Source organism: Felis catus, chromosome B1, assembly GCF_018350175.1.
Source record: "Felis catus isolate Fca126 chromosome B1, F.catus_Fca126_mat1.0, whole genome shotgun sequence".
NCBI lineage: Eukaryota > Metazoa > Chordata > Mammalia > Carnivora > Felidae > Felis > Felis catus.
In genome coordinates, this window is record NC_058371.1 from 26,439,937 (window position 1) to 26,453,936 (window position 14,000).

At 51.5% G+C, this 14,000-nt stretch overlaps 1 protein-coding gene across 5 annotated transcripts in view; it reads right to left on the reverse strand.

Moving 5' to 3' along the window:
• The window catches only part of MFHAS1 (multifunctional ROCO family signaling regulator 1), a 101,211-nt gene extending 88,334 nt beyond the window's left edge, over positions 1-12,877 (reverse strand). For all 5 annotated transcript variants that reach the window (XM_023252425.2, XM_023252426.2, XM_023252428.2 and 2 more), the window contains exon 1: positions 9,740-12,877. In XM_023252425.2, the coding sequence (XP_023108193.2) occupies positions 9,740-12,737 (2,998 nt within the window). In that variant the 5' untranslated portion in view covers positions 12,738-12,877. The remainder of the gene's footprint in view (positions 1-9,739) is intronic.
• Between the last annotated feature and the right edge of the window lie 1,123 nt (positions 12,878-14,000).

The following is a 14,000-nucleotide window of genomic DNA, read 5'->3' on the forward strand; positions in this document are numbered from 1 at the left end:
CAGCAACAACTTGATTATAAGTCTGAGCAAGTCATTTGAAATGACCCTGCCATTCTCCAGCCATAAAGCTCTTCCATACTCTGAACACAGCCCTGCCTGATGGAATAGGAACGATGCTTCCAAAACTCTAACATTTGGACCAGCCATGGTCACCAGCAAACTTATCAGTTCATATGTGTGACTTAAATAAAGAAGCCTCTTCCTTAATAAGACGGCTAAGTGCTTTCGTGCACACATGCCCATCCCCAGGCATGGCACGCTGAACTCTGTATCACCCTCCACCCCCAACTTTTTAAATCCCATTCTAATTTGAAATACCCTCCCCCACTCCTTCATGTGGTTAACTGGAAATCACCCTTTAAACGCTCACCTGCACTGTGGTCCTTTTGGGAACCCCTCTCTGAGACCCCACCTCTCCCCAGCACCTGACTGTGACCTCTGCTGATTTTACCAAGGGCAGGTCCCATGCATTAGCAGACCCCACAGGCCCAGCACTCAGTGCTACAGGATGGGGCATCCAGGAAAGAGGGGAGAAGAGGGGGGTCCGTGCATGCTGGAAGACAGTCAGCAGCCTAACCCTAGGACCAGAGCAGGACAGAGGGTAGGAGCAGAAGGTCAGGGCTGAAACCCCAGAGCACTCTCACTCTGGGGCAGTCACTAACTTTCTAAGCCTCAGTTTCTCCACCTGCACATGAGGACAGTGATAACACCTACCCCCCAGGGTTGCTGGGAGGATTAAATGAGATCACCCATTAGAAGCACTTAGCACTCTCTCTAGAACAGGTGGGAACTCAAGAGAGGGCCTGCATCTCAGGGGCTTCCGACCTTGTCCCCTTAGAAAGTCTGGCGTGATGATTAATACAATGATAGCCTTTATGGCATGAAAAATAAAAATCTTACTAAAACAACAAAAAAAGTTGCTAAATCAAACAACAGACCCTGGGAGAAACAGAATTTTTCTGGGGCACCTGGGTGGCTCAGTCAGTTAAGCGACCGATGTCAGCTCAGGTCATGATTTCAGGGTTCGTGGGTTCGAGCCCCACATCGGGCTCTGTGCTGACAGCTCAGAGCCTGAAGCCTGCTTCAGATTCTGTGTCTCCCTCTCTCTCTGCCCCTCCCCTGCTTGTTCTCTCATTCTCTCTCTCTCTCTCTCTCTCTCAAAAATAAACATTGAAAAAATTTTATATAAAAAAAGAAATATCATTTTTCTGATTTTATTTTCTCTCTCCATTACTATTTTTTAAAACTCTCCCTAAAAAAAAAGAAGAAGAAGAAAAGTAAAGAAAGAGCTTTGCTCTACTCCCCCTAAATTCGCTACCCCTGTAACATGGTACTACTATAAGTCCTTCATTTTAAAGGGGGAGAGGATCTAAGAAAATTAACTCTTTAATTCTCTCAACATTTAACATGCTGACAACAGAAAACCGCCTCAACAAAGCATCCTCCAACAAAGAAACCTATAAGCAGCAGCCATATATTTTTACTATAGCAGCATCCCATTTAATTTGCACCGTCTTCAGAGTCGGTGTTCATAAATCTTTGGTGTCAGAAATGACTGATCACTTTGATCTCTCTCAAAAGGAAGCAAATCCATAAACGACTCAGAGATGTGAAGGTCCCTGATGAGGAGCCATTATTCTTCCTCAGAAAAGCAGATTTGTTTTCAAAGTTTTTAGAAAGCCTCGGGTACCATGCATTGTCTTTTTTCAGCATCCTCTCCAGATCTGCCTGCAATTTCTTGCAAACGAGTGATCCAAACTGGAAGTCAACTGAAGAGAATGGCTCGGGCATTACTCTCCACCTACTCCTCTCTGCCAAGCAAATTCAAAGTATGAGGACATTTTTCTGTCAGTACAATCACATTTTTCTTCTGGAAAAATCAAAAGCCAGGTTCTTCTTCTCAGTAATGATTCAAACCAGCAAATGAATTTCTCCACATGGAGTCTGATTCCATATACAGGAGAATCAAAAATTGTATCAACCGGGGTGCCAAGGTGGCTCAGTGGGTTAAGCATCCGACTCTTGGTTTTGGCTCCGATCATGATCTCACGGTTTGTGAGTTTGAGCCCCGCGTTGGGCTCTGTGCTGACAGTGTGGAGCCTGCTTGGGATTCACTCTCTCCCTCTCTGTCCCTCCCCCACTCTCTCTCTCTCAAAATAAATAAATCAGCCCAAAACCCCACCTCAGTTCCCCATGGCCTAGGCCACATACTTATTTTATTCTCCTCCAACTCCTATTTCGGTACAGACTTCTGTACACAGCAGGTCTTCAAGTGATTAATGACAGAATCCGGCTAATAAACTTACAGTACACTTGGCCGTCTAATCTGCTAATAACCTAATTTTTGTCTCCTTCCAATCCATCTCCTTAACTCATATCTGCCTATGGTTCTGCAAATTGTTCCAGAGCGCTACTCAAAATTTCTGTAGAGAAACAGCACTGCACAGAAGACCGTGATTGCACAGTACTTAGGGGCGCTCCTCTTCTATGTGTTCTTTATCGTCAGACCCCATGAGATCACAAATGCCACAGAACAGACCGGAAGGCCCAGGAACTACTTTCTTCCTCTCCCTGACGCCAAGTAAGAGGATTCCGGATGCAACCATGTTAGATGTTCATCAACGTGGCATCTCAGAGCCTGGCCTAAAAAGCCCTATTCTCCTCAATTCGTGCCTTAAAAGTAAAGTTGCTACAAAGAACCTGGCAAGAGAATTTCCAGTCCATTTGCCCAGGAAGGAAGCCAGCAACCTCACCTGCTCCTTGTCTCCGGAAGCACTTGACCTCCCATGTGGGGGCCACAACCACGTGAATGCACTAAATGCCATGGACTGTTCACTTAACAGGAGTTAATTTCCTGTTATGTGGATTTTTTTCTTAATATTTATTTTTGAGAGACACGAAGCACAAGCAGGGGAGGGTGAGACAGAGGGAGACAGAGGGCGGGCTCTGCACTGACTGCAGACAGCCCCACACGGGGCTCAAACTCAGGAACCTTCTTCTCCTTTTGTATTCTTTGCCTTCTGGAAATACAAGGCTAAAGAAAAAAAGGATGCTGATGGTTTTTCACCAATTTACTCTTTAAGAAACGAAGTATCAGAATGTTCAGCTAAGAGAGTATACTGAGAAAGGAAAGACGAGAATATGTTTTCAAGCATTCCGTGCCCAAACTGAAAATAACTAAAGACGTTTCCCCTCCCTCTCCACAAACACGGCGGCGTGCGGGCAGTGGGGTCTGGGAGTTCTTATCCAGAGCACAGTCCACGCGGAAACGTATCTGCCTTCGTCACAGCCAGCAACTCTTCCACCTTCCAGGAACTCAAACCTGCACCCCTAACCCAGAATGGAAAAGGCAACAGCCGGTGGAAGAAGGCAAACGGCTGGTACGAACCATGGAAAACGTCTTCCTTCCTGGACCAGCACCACACCTGCACTCTCCTCACCTTCTACACTTTGTCTAGAGGACAATGTCAAGGGGGGGCTGGGGGTGAGTCAGAAGGAGCGAGTTAGGGAACAGTCCGCTTGGGGGGGGGACGGGCAAGGCTCACTGACTCAACGGGAGCAAACGTGAGATCGGGTGGAAGAGGGCTTTCTGAAGCTGGCTGCTGCACTTGTTCACCTTGACCTCCCGGTAAGCTGCTCCTATGCCCACCCCTCCCCCATTCCTGTAGGAGCTAGGAGGCAGGAATACAGGTGCCGGAAACATCACACAGGAAAATGGTATACGTTTACCTTAAAATACACACTTTAAGACCCAGAACATCATAAACAACCCAAAAAAGCACCTCGCCAAGGAATCGATTATGGAACACTAGAGTTTCTTGAGTTCTTGAAAAGTAATCAGTCTCTATTGAACACCTTCAACCGTCTCAGCCTTGCACCTGGCCCTGTCCGGGAGTGCTGTGCCATCACAGGAAACGTCAGAGCTCAGAGGAAGGGACAGAACCATAGCCATATGGTTCTGTCATACCTTACATGGTATGTACCGCCATACCTTACATGGGAGGAAGAGTCTTTACAGAAAACACGTCATCATATGTGTTCTGGGGTTGTCCGAGGCGCCTGCTGATTGCTCTGGGTTCTACCGGCTGCCCGGATGTGAGAAGCCAAGTACGGATCAGGGGACGGCTTCTTCGATGCTAGAGCATAACTAGGGAATGCAGGCCAAAATGGGGCTTCCCCATCCCAACGCATTACAGTGAAGGTAGCCAGTCCCCAGAGAAACGTCAACCTGACAACCACCGGGAACTGGTTTTGCAATCAGAGCGGCCGAACCAGGGAGAGCAACAAGATGCCCGGGCCTGCCCCAAGCAGACCCTACTAGGGTGCTCTGCCCAGAAGCACAGAGCCACTCTCCTTTCCACCCCGGGCCACAGGACTGCAAAGCCTCAGGAGCCAAGAGAGGGCGAGGGAGGAGGCCAGCACCTGCCCTGGCTTTTTAAAAACAGCATCCTACTAGATGGATGACCAGGTCCTTAATCAAAACAGGTTTCCATGGAGAGAAGCGACTTAATGGGTGAATGGAGAAAGCAACCAGAAATGTTCACCCCGATATCAGCCTGCACCCCTCCTGTCCTGTATTATAGAACAGAAGCCCCCTCCCTCACTTCTCCACAGACACAGGAAAACAACTGTTTTCCTCAGCGCATTCTCTCACCTAATCCCCAAGATGACCTTTTGCGTGTTAAAATGAAGTAAATGACTAAGAACAAAAAGAAGAGGTTTACTGGGGAGTAAGACGAGCAGACAGCGGAATATGACATAAAACATCTGCTCACGAATAAAAAATACTTTCTCTAGGGAAATTCTAAACTACTTGTGCAGAGATGGGCCTGAGATTCTGTTCCAGGGTTTAAAGAAGAAGCACCTAATACTTAAAATAATCTGAATACTCCCAAGGCCTCTCAAGTCTTTGAATTCTATTTTTCATGGTATTTCTTTCTCCCACTGCCATGATTAAGGTTTTGATTTTTATATGAAACAAAGCCCTCCAGAGTTCAAAGAAGACTGTTCACAAAATAAAAGCCAAGAGGCATCAATGTTAATAAATCTAAACTAAAAAGATATTTAATAACCTTTGTGAAATTAAAAACAATGACTAATTCAATCCAAACAACTAGGTCATGCTCAGATTCCAGTAACTCTAAAACTGAGCTATAATAAGGCAAGAATTCTCCTTTGCTTCAGTGGTCACAATGAAGGGCCCATTCAAGGGAAAGACCAGTAATACAGACACAATGGAAACACCAGAGGGACGTTTGTGGGGCAGAGGAGGGAAGTTGGGACACAGGACAAAGCAAGATGATCACTACTACGGGGGCCACCTGGGAATTTGACAGAGTACGTGAATAACAAAGAAAAAAAAAAGGTATTTCTCACAAAAGACCAAACAATCATTCAGCAAACATCTGAGAGGCTCTCACAAAAAGCCACCAAGCCTCAGGCGGGTGTCCTGCTCAGAGGAAGCAAGTGGACAACCTAATCAAAGAGATCTTGTGACATACAGAAACACCAGCAGAGCAAGGCAGAATACGCCGGATGCCTCAGAGGTATACAGTGTGCAAGAAACAGAACAGGGGCACAAAGCACTCAGGAGACGGAGAAAGGCATCAGGTCACTGCCTGAATGAGACAGACCAAATATAAAGACGACCAGGTGGGAAGTCTGTCTCCTGCCCTGGGTTGCTTCCTAATTATTCCTACACAGGACCTTTAATGATTTGGAGAACAGGATATTTAGTGAAAAACTACATTCACACCAAGTTCAACTCACGAAGGCCCACTCTTCCAATTTAAAAATGCACCTCGTTCACTCAACCACTTGCACAGACTCTCAAGGGACTAGAGTCTTGCTCAGACCTATAGCCTGGCTTCCACACCTTACTCGATGTGCCATGCATCATCCAACTGAAGGAGTAGTCAGTGCTCCTGGCTTGGATAGCATGCTGTAGAAAAGAACAAAAGCATGAATGAATATTCCACAAGAAGAGACTTCACTCCAGGACAAGAACATCCCACCAAGTCACGAGGAGGAAACCTGGCTGTCTGATTCTGGCAGGTCAGTACCTGGTGAAAGCGGGCCAACACGTGACCATACACTTAGGATCTATCTAACCTCTTCCGAGTTTCCAAAAGCATCTCTTGTCACTCAACACTTTTGTCTTTTTTAATTAAAAAAATTTTTTAATGTTTATTTATTTTTGAGGGAGAGAAAGACACAGAGCGTATGCAGGGGAGGAGCATAGAGAAAGGGAGACACAGAATCCGAAGCAGGCTCTAGGCCCTGAGCTGTCAGCACAGAGCCTGACGCGGGGCTCGAACTCAGGAGCCGTGAGATAGTGACCTGTTGCGAAGTCAGACACTCAACTGAGCCACCCAGGTGCCCCAATGCTTTCATCTTAAATAAGATACATAGCTAATCTCTCTAACAACGTAAGTGGATCTTTTTTTCACTAGAACTTTTTTTTTTTTTAAATTTTTTTTTTCAACGTTTATTTATTTTTGGGACAGACAGAGACAGAGCATGAACAGGGGAGGGGCAGAGAGAGAGGGAGACACAGAATCGGAAACAGGCTCCAGGCTCTGAGCCATCAGCCCAGAGCCTGACGCGGGGCTCGAACTCCCGGACCGCGAGATCGTGACCTGGCTGAAGTCGGACGCTTAACCAACTGCGCCACCCAGGCGCCCCTCACTAGAACTTTTAAAGCCAAGTGGTTGTTGGCTGAGGATTTTCCAAAACATCACATTTCTTTTGTAAACTAAAATCAGAAAAGAGAAATCCAGCATTATGTCTCTCTAGGTCAATGACATTGGTGCAGCTCAGGCCAGAAAATGCAATGCCCTACTGACATTGAACAGGGCCAAAACAGACTCCCCCCTCCCCCTCCCCGCCAAAATAAACTTTAAGAGATCGTAGTGCAACTTTACATTTCTTCTGTATGAAATCAAGGGAGACAGTAATTTACTACTTAATGTCCTAAAGTTGAAAAAATTAAAAATCCAGTCTTTCACCACTGAAAACAATAAATGACTTTTTTTCCCCACTAAACTTCATTCTGATGGGTCTCAAATTCCTCTGACAGATTTTTGATCAAGTCATTTGTATTAAAAAGTACTGATTTTAAAAACTAACCACTTAAAATTGCCTCACACACGTACAAGCAAACGGTCCACAAAACATTCTCCTTCAATGTCACACCATCCTATCTAAAATTGTTAAGACTTTACAGGGGAGTTTGACACTTTAACTGAATGTAAAACTAAGTAACAAATTGTTTTAACTTCTCTAAAATGCAAAACGACTTCTTAAAGAGACTCGAGGGCTGCCAGTAGATAAAAGAAAGTTTCTGCTGAGTTAAAATATATTTTAATAAAACCTAGGGGCTCAAACATATTTTTAACCGTATGCCCTAACTGAGCACCCAACATTATAATTCTGTTCCTACATTGCCTTCTAGTTATTTATTATCTCAGCTCTTCCCAAGTCTTTCAGAATTGTTAACAAATAGTATCAAATGAGTGCTGTCACGGAAGAATCTGAAAGAGGAAAATGGGTTTCTTCCCATCTTCTTTTATTTACTTAGAGGTGTATTTAACGCACAGTATTAGTTTTAGGTAAACAACGTAACAATTCAGTGTTTGCGTCCCTTGCAAAATGATCGGCCGCAGTAAGTCTAGTTAACATCTGTCACCATACGGTTACTTCTCTGTCTTCTTAATGTCATGAATGTACCCATAATCATTTTTTTTCCACTACTCTGTGCCCTTTGCTACTTTTCAAAGAAATACAATCCTAAATGAAGCGAAAAAGATTAACTTAGTTCTCAGACCATGTATAAGCCAGACGTGCGTAATCTCTAGCACAAAACCAACTCATGATTTACTCTTACTCGATATATAATACAATTCGATGGTTTTCAACCATTTATTTGTTTTCTACGTTGAGAAAATCATCTTCTCCTTACGGCCTACATCGCAAACCAGGTGTGCCTCCTTTGAAAGACGCACAGGCAAAACAATAGCAAGAGAATGGGCTCTCGGTTTCCGTAGCCCGGCACACGGTACGTGCTTTGCTTGTGGAATTTATGACTGTTAAAAATAAAAAATGGAAATCTGAGGTTAGAAAAAAAAGAAAAAATTCTGGCCTCGTGGTTTACTCCTCAAATTTCCTGGAACTCCCCTGCCCGGAGCTTTGCTTGTCCAATAACCTGTGTCTTCCCCTTTGTTGATAGGAACAGATTTATTAACGCTTCGTCTTTGGATTATGAATCAGCTTTGGGCAGCTCCTTCAATGAGCTACTCTGTGACTATGTAACTCGTAACCACTTTCTTCAATCCAGTAACACAATAAAGAAGTGTTTGCTTTCATGAGGAAGGCACCAAGGCAAATATAAAACAAACTGAAGAGTCACGGACAATGACATGACACCAGATAATCATTCCGAATGGACAGCTCAATTGACTGGTGGTAACTGAATACGGTGGCTTTTTTCAGGCTGAAGAATTAAACTCAGCCTAGATCTAGGGCAGCAGGAAGAGGTTACCTTTGGAAATATTGGTGTCCGATTGCTTCCTGACACTATTAGGAGCTGCATTCAGACTAGGACAAAGATCAGAATGGCATGCAGTCTTCCATTTCATCACAGCTCAATGTACCCTGGGGGTGGAGACTGAGGGGGGGGGGGACTGGACATGATGCTGTCACTGGGCTTGTCCCTACGACGCCCGGAATGCTGTTAACCATACCTGCTCCCCAAAAGCCGGAGTTGTTTAAAGAATGCTCCAGTGTGAAAAATGGACACATTCCCAGCTAAAGACTCAGGGTATCAATTAACCAGGCTCAAAAAATCCCACACCACCAGTTCTGGAATCCTCCCACTCACCTACAATGCTTTAAAAAAGTAAAACAGAAAAACGTCTATTGCAAAACAGTCCCCAAAAGAGAAAAAGGAAAAAAAAAAAAAAACCCATAAAACTCTTGTCAGCCTTTTGTCCCTTCCATCTCTCACAAAGTATTTCCAAAAAGCTCTAACGCTTAGCAAAAACCAAACCTTTAGACATCTCTAAAGCACAAAACTGGCAGGAAATACCCGAGGAAACTCCCCTCAGAGATTTCAGTAATCTATCTTCCATGCCTTAGAGTGTGCTGGGCAACAGTGATCCCAGGACTTAGTCATGCATTACAGACTGAATTTTTTGTCTTTACTAAACCATCATTCACCCCATTTACAAAACATTCTTCTCTAGAATTTCCCAAGAAAAGTGAGCGATAATTTTTACTTTATGATTATGCTGAATTTAAACCAAAGATGATGACAATGACATCTCAAGCCGCGAGCACCCCGTAGAGATGTGTCTAATATGCACAATAAGCCAGGGCTCAGCATGAAGCTATCCGTCTTCTGTTCAACCACCTGAAATTCCTTCCATGGAAGGCAGGCTGAATTGGGAAAAGGGAAAAGGAGATCCAAAATCCAACAGTGGGCCTGGAACCCGCTTCTGAGGTCTGGGTCTTTTTATTAGGAGAGTATGACACTGGCGACTGTATTTCTCTTTTGCTCGTCCCTAAACCCCCCTGCATTCACATTGAAAAACTTTCCCGGAGAGACTGTGAGGTTAAGCAAACAGTCGATCAAACGAAACACCGGCATCTTCAAAAAATGCACCTTAAAACATTACCACAGAAGAGCCACGTCCCTCTCCCCACTTACCCACAGAAGAGCCACGTCTTTCTCTCCACTTACCTGGGAAAGCGTGTGGATTGGGCGACCCTCTCTTAAGGCACTTAGAACAGAGAATGTGCACGGTGTAGTGCAGTCCAGGCCATTCCTGAAGTAGGACATTCAGTTCCTCTACCAAGGGGGTTATGGCTTGCCACGCCGTCCATATATTTGGTAACGAGGCATGGCTGGCAATGGACAGAGTGTCTGGCTGCAAGACCCCCTTGGCAGGTCTGTAACTGACCACCACAGGAACCTTCCCTCTATATGCAAAGATCTGAAGTTTACCATCCGATCTGTGTACCACGTGGCTGTTGATCTGGACGCTGTAGCGTGCAAACAACCCGGGCGGGAAGGTAAAGGGAAAACTGTATTCAATCTGCAGCTGCTCGGCCACAAAAGACTGTCCGGCCAGGTTGGTCCCGTTGATCCAGGCCTCTGCGTGGGGCACGTCATTCTGCACATAGCATGGGAACTTGTACCAGGCCGTGGACCCATTCAAAGGCTTGCCCTTGGGTTTATTGAGGCAGTAACAGAGTCCCATCTTCTCCAGCAGCTCCAGCAGCAGCTGAAAGTCCTGCTGGGCCTGGACATGAGGCTTCAGCAGCAACCGAATGACATGGGCTGGCAGGAGCCCATGAAGCAGAAAGCCCTCCACATAGTGATGGAGCTGGGTGGTCCGGAGCAGTTCCTGGCCCGGGGTGGGCGCCGCCGCCGGTGGGGAACTTTCCCCCTCGCCCTCACCCTCGCCGCTGGTCCCCAGAAGCAGCTTGTGCAGCAGCAAGGAAGGATCCCGCTGGAAGAAGACATTGAGGATGTCGATGAGGCGGGTGAGGTTGTGGAAGACGTGCTCCTTGAGGGCTGGGCTGTCCTCGAAGTAGAGCAGCTTGCCGCTCTCGTGCAGGTAGGAAAGGGCGCTCTGCAGCCGGTCCTCGGTCAGCCCCGCCTGCAGGCCCAGGCGAGCGGAGTCCCACCAGCTCAGCCACAGTCGTTGCGCCTGGGGCGGCTGGAAATGCAGTTCCTCCAGCACCTGCCAGGACCGAGGCAACACTCTGTGTAAATTGGGGAAGATTTCCCTGTGCTCGGCGACCGAGAGCAGTTTGTCCCGAAGGCGCTGTAACTGGCGAGGGTCCCTGCAGCTAACGGGCAACACCGGGGAGAGGATCTGCAGCCGGTGGTTGAGCAGGTACTGAAAGTGGGCCTTGCGCCGCCGAAGGTTCTTGTCGGAAACCCCGTAGTAGGCTGCGTGGGGGCTGGCGGAGCGCAGCTCGAAGTCCCGGGCCAGGGCCTCGTCCACCACCCGAGCCAACCGGCTCAGCCCCTCGGCGTCGTGCTTCTCCTGCAGGGCGATCTGGCGGTGAATGTCCAGGCACTTCTCCTCCAGCTCCCGCTCCCCACACAAGTCTGCGTGCGTGCCCACGATGCACACCACGGCGTGAGGCACGCGGGCCCCCACCCGGTGCAAGAAGGAGCCCACGGTGGTGGGAAAGCGGGGCGGCTCGTAGGTGGCCAGGTTCACCACCAGCACATAAAGGGCTCCTGGGGAGAGGAAGAAGGGCTGGATCACCTCGTAACTCTCATCCCCGGCTAAGTCGTACACAATGAACCGCAGCCCCCGCGAAGCGTCGGCCGTCCAGCTGGTCACCTCGATGCCTTTGCTCACAGAAGGAGCCGCAGGCGGGTAGCTCTTCTCCTTGTCCCCTCCTCCTTGGTTTCCGTCCACTCTCTCCTCCGTGAGGCAGTGGCGGAGAAGGGTCTTCCCCGCAGCCTTGTGGCCCATCAGAAGCAGCTTGAGGCGGGGCTGCACGGCCGGCTGTGAATGAGCCAGCTCCTTCTGGTAGGCTGCGATGTAGGGGATCCCCTTCATACAGACCTCGTAGGGGGGCTGGATCAGCGGGTTGTCCTTGATCTTCCACAGGCCCACCCTCGAGAGCTGGCCAAAGTTGTCCGGCAGCACTGCGATCTGGTTCCCTTGCAGCACCAGCTCCTCCAGGCCGGTCAGCTCCACAATGGAGTCGGGCAGGTAGCGGATCCGGTTGTTATCCAGCCAGAGGGTGAGCAGCCGGCCCAGGCCCGAGATGAGGGATGGCACGGAGGTGAGCTGGTTGCGGCTAAGGTAGAGCTCCTCCAGCCCAGCCAGGGGCAGCAACGCGGCAGGGAACTCCTCGAAGAGGTTGGAGGAGAGGTTGAGCATTTTGAGTCGCTGCAGGCGGCTGAACTGGGCGGGCAGAGCCTGCAGCCCGTTGTTGTCCAGCATGAGGCTCTCCAGGCTGGCCAGCTCGCAGAAGCCGCTGGGCAGGGTGCCAAGCTCGGCCCCGCTCAGCCAGAGGATCTTGAGGGCACGCAGGGCACTGATATCCTCAGGTAGGCCCCGCAGCCGGTTGCTGGACACGTCCAGCTCCTCCAGGGCCGCCAGCTGCAGCAGCTGCCGCGGGAAAGCGGTGAGCTGGTTGTGGTCCACGTCGAGGGTGCGCAGGCGGAAGAGGCAGGAGAGGGAGTCGGGCAGGTGCGCCAGCCGGTTAAAGCTGACGTCCAGCTCCTCCAGGTGGGCAAGGGCCCCCAGCTGGGCCGGCAGGGCGGGCAGCTGGTTGTGGCTGAGGTTCAGCTTGCGCAGCTCCCGCAGGGCACTCACCACCTCCGCGCCCAGGGCGGTCAGCCGGTTGTGGCTCACGTCCAGCTCGGTGAGGTGGTGGCCCAACTCAGCCACGGCCGGGGGCAGCCGGGCGAAGCGGTTCCTGCGCAGGACCAGGACGCGCAGGCTGCCCAGCGCCGAGCCCAGCCCGTCGGGCACCTCCTCCAGGCCGTTGTTCCCCAGGTTCAGCACCTCAATGTCCCCGATGTTGGCCGGCAGCACGAGCTGCGGGGCGTCGGGGGAGTCGAGCTGCTCGGCGCCGGCCCCCGGGCAGCCCCCGGCCGCGCTGAGGGTGAGCTGGCGCAGGTTGCTCCGCAGCTTCCTGGCGCGCAGGGCGGCGTCCCGCCACAGCCTCACCGTCTTCAGGTTCCCACTGTCCTTCCCAGCCATGGCGGGGCCCCGGGCCGACACCCTCGCGCCGGCGCCCGCAGCTACATGCCGCGCTGCGCCCGGGCGGGCGCCAGTCTCCCGGGCCCTCTCGCCCCTCCCTTCCCACCAGCCCTCGGCGACCGGCGGCTGAGGGTCCTAGCGCAGCCAGCGGCTGGGCGCCCGCAGCTGGGGGGCGGCGGCGGCGACGCGAGCAGCTCCGGGGGGCGCCGAGCGCGCGGCGCGGGGGGAGGCGGCGGCGGCCGGCGGGCAGCGCAGCTCGCATTCTCCTCGCGCCCCGGCCATGGGCGCGCCGGGGCAGCAGGGCCGCCGCCCGCCGCGCCGCGGAAGATGCCTGCTGCTCCTCCTCCCGCTCTGCCCGCCTCGCGGCGCCTCGGTGCCGACTCCGGCCCCGCTACCCTCGCAGCCGCGGCCCCGCGGCCGGCAGCGTCGTCGCCTCCGCGAGCTCCAGGAGGAGGGCGGCGCTCGGCTCCGCGGCCGGCATGTTGCGGGCGCAGGGCCGGGGCGCAGCCGGGAGGAGGGGGCGGCGGCGCCTCCTTGTCTCCGCTTTCCCCGGGCTCGGGCGGGAGCGCGAGCGCCGCGTCCCCGGCGCTGGGAGGGCGCGATCGGGAAGCGGCAGCGCCGCCCGGCGGAGCGGCCCCCACGTGACCGGCGGAGGCGCCGCGTGTTCCCGGCACCGCCCCGGGGGCGGGAGCCGCTGGGCGAGCGGCGGCTGCGGGGCCGGAGGCGCCCGCGGGTGCGGGCCCGGGACGGGGACCGCGCTCGGCCGGGCGCGCGCGGGGAGCCGGCCCTGACTACGGATCCGGGCTTCGGGGTTTTCCCGGTGGGGCTGGCCTGCGTCTGGCTCTTTGTTGGCCCCGCGCCTCTAAGGATTCCTTTTTCTCCCCTCCTGGGTCGGGTCCGGGGGCCGCCCTTGCTCATTTCTTTACCTCCCTTCCCCTTCCCCTGACCCTGCATCCGCACTGTGATGGAGCTGGCGGGATTCGGGGGCCTGGGTTGCGTTGTAGGAGCTTAGAACCAGAGTGTGACTAAACAAAAGGACTAAAGCAGGCAACCGTTCGTTCATTTGGTAAATATTTATTGAGGACCTATTTTGTGCCAGACTGACTGAGACAGACGTTCTCAGCTCTCCTGGGGAAGCCTTGGAGCAGGCTCCTGGCCGGAGTTGGGGAGTCGGGGAGGGGCTGGGGGGCTGGGGTACGCAATGCAAGGGCTTTTCATGTAGGGTATCCCATTTATCCCCACAACGACCCCGTGAAACAAATC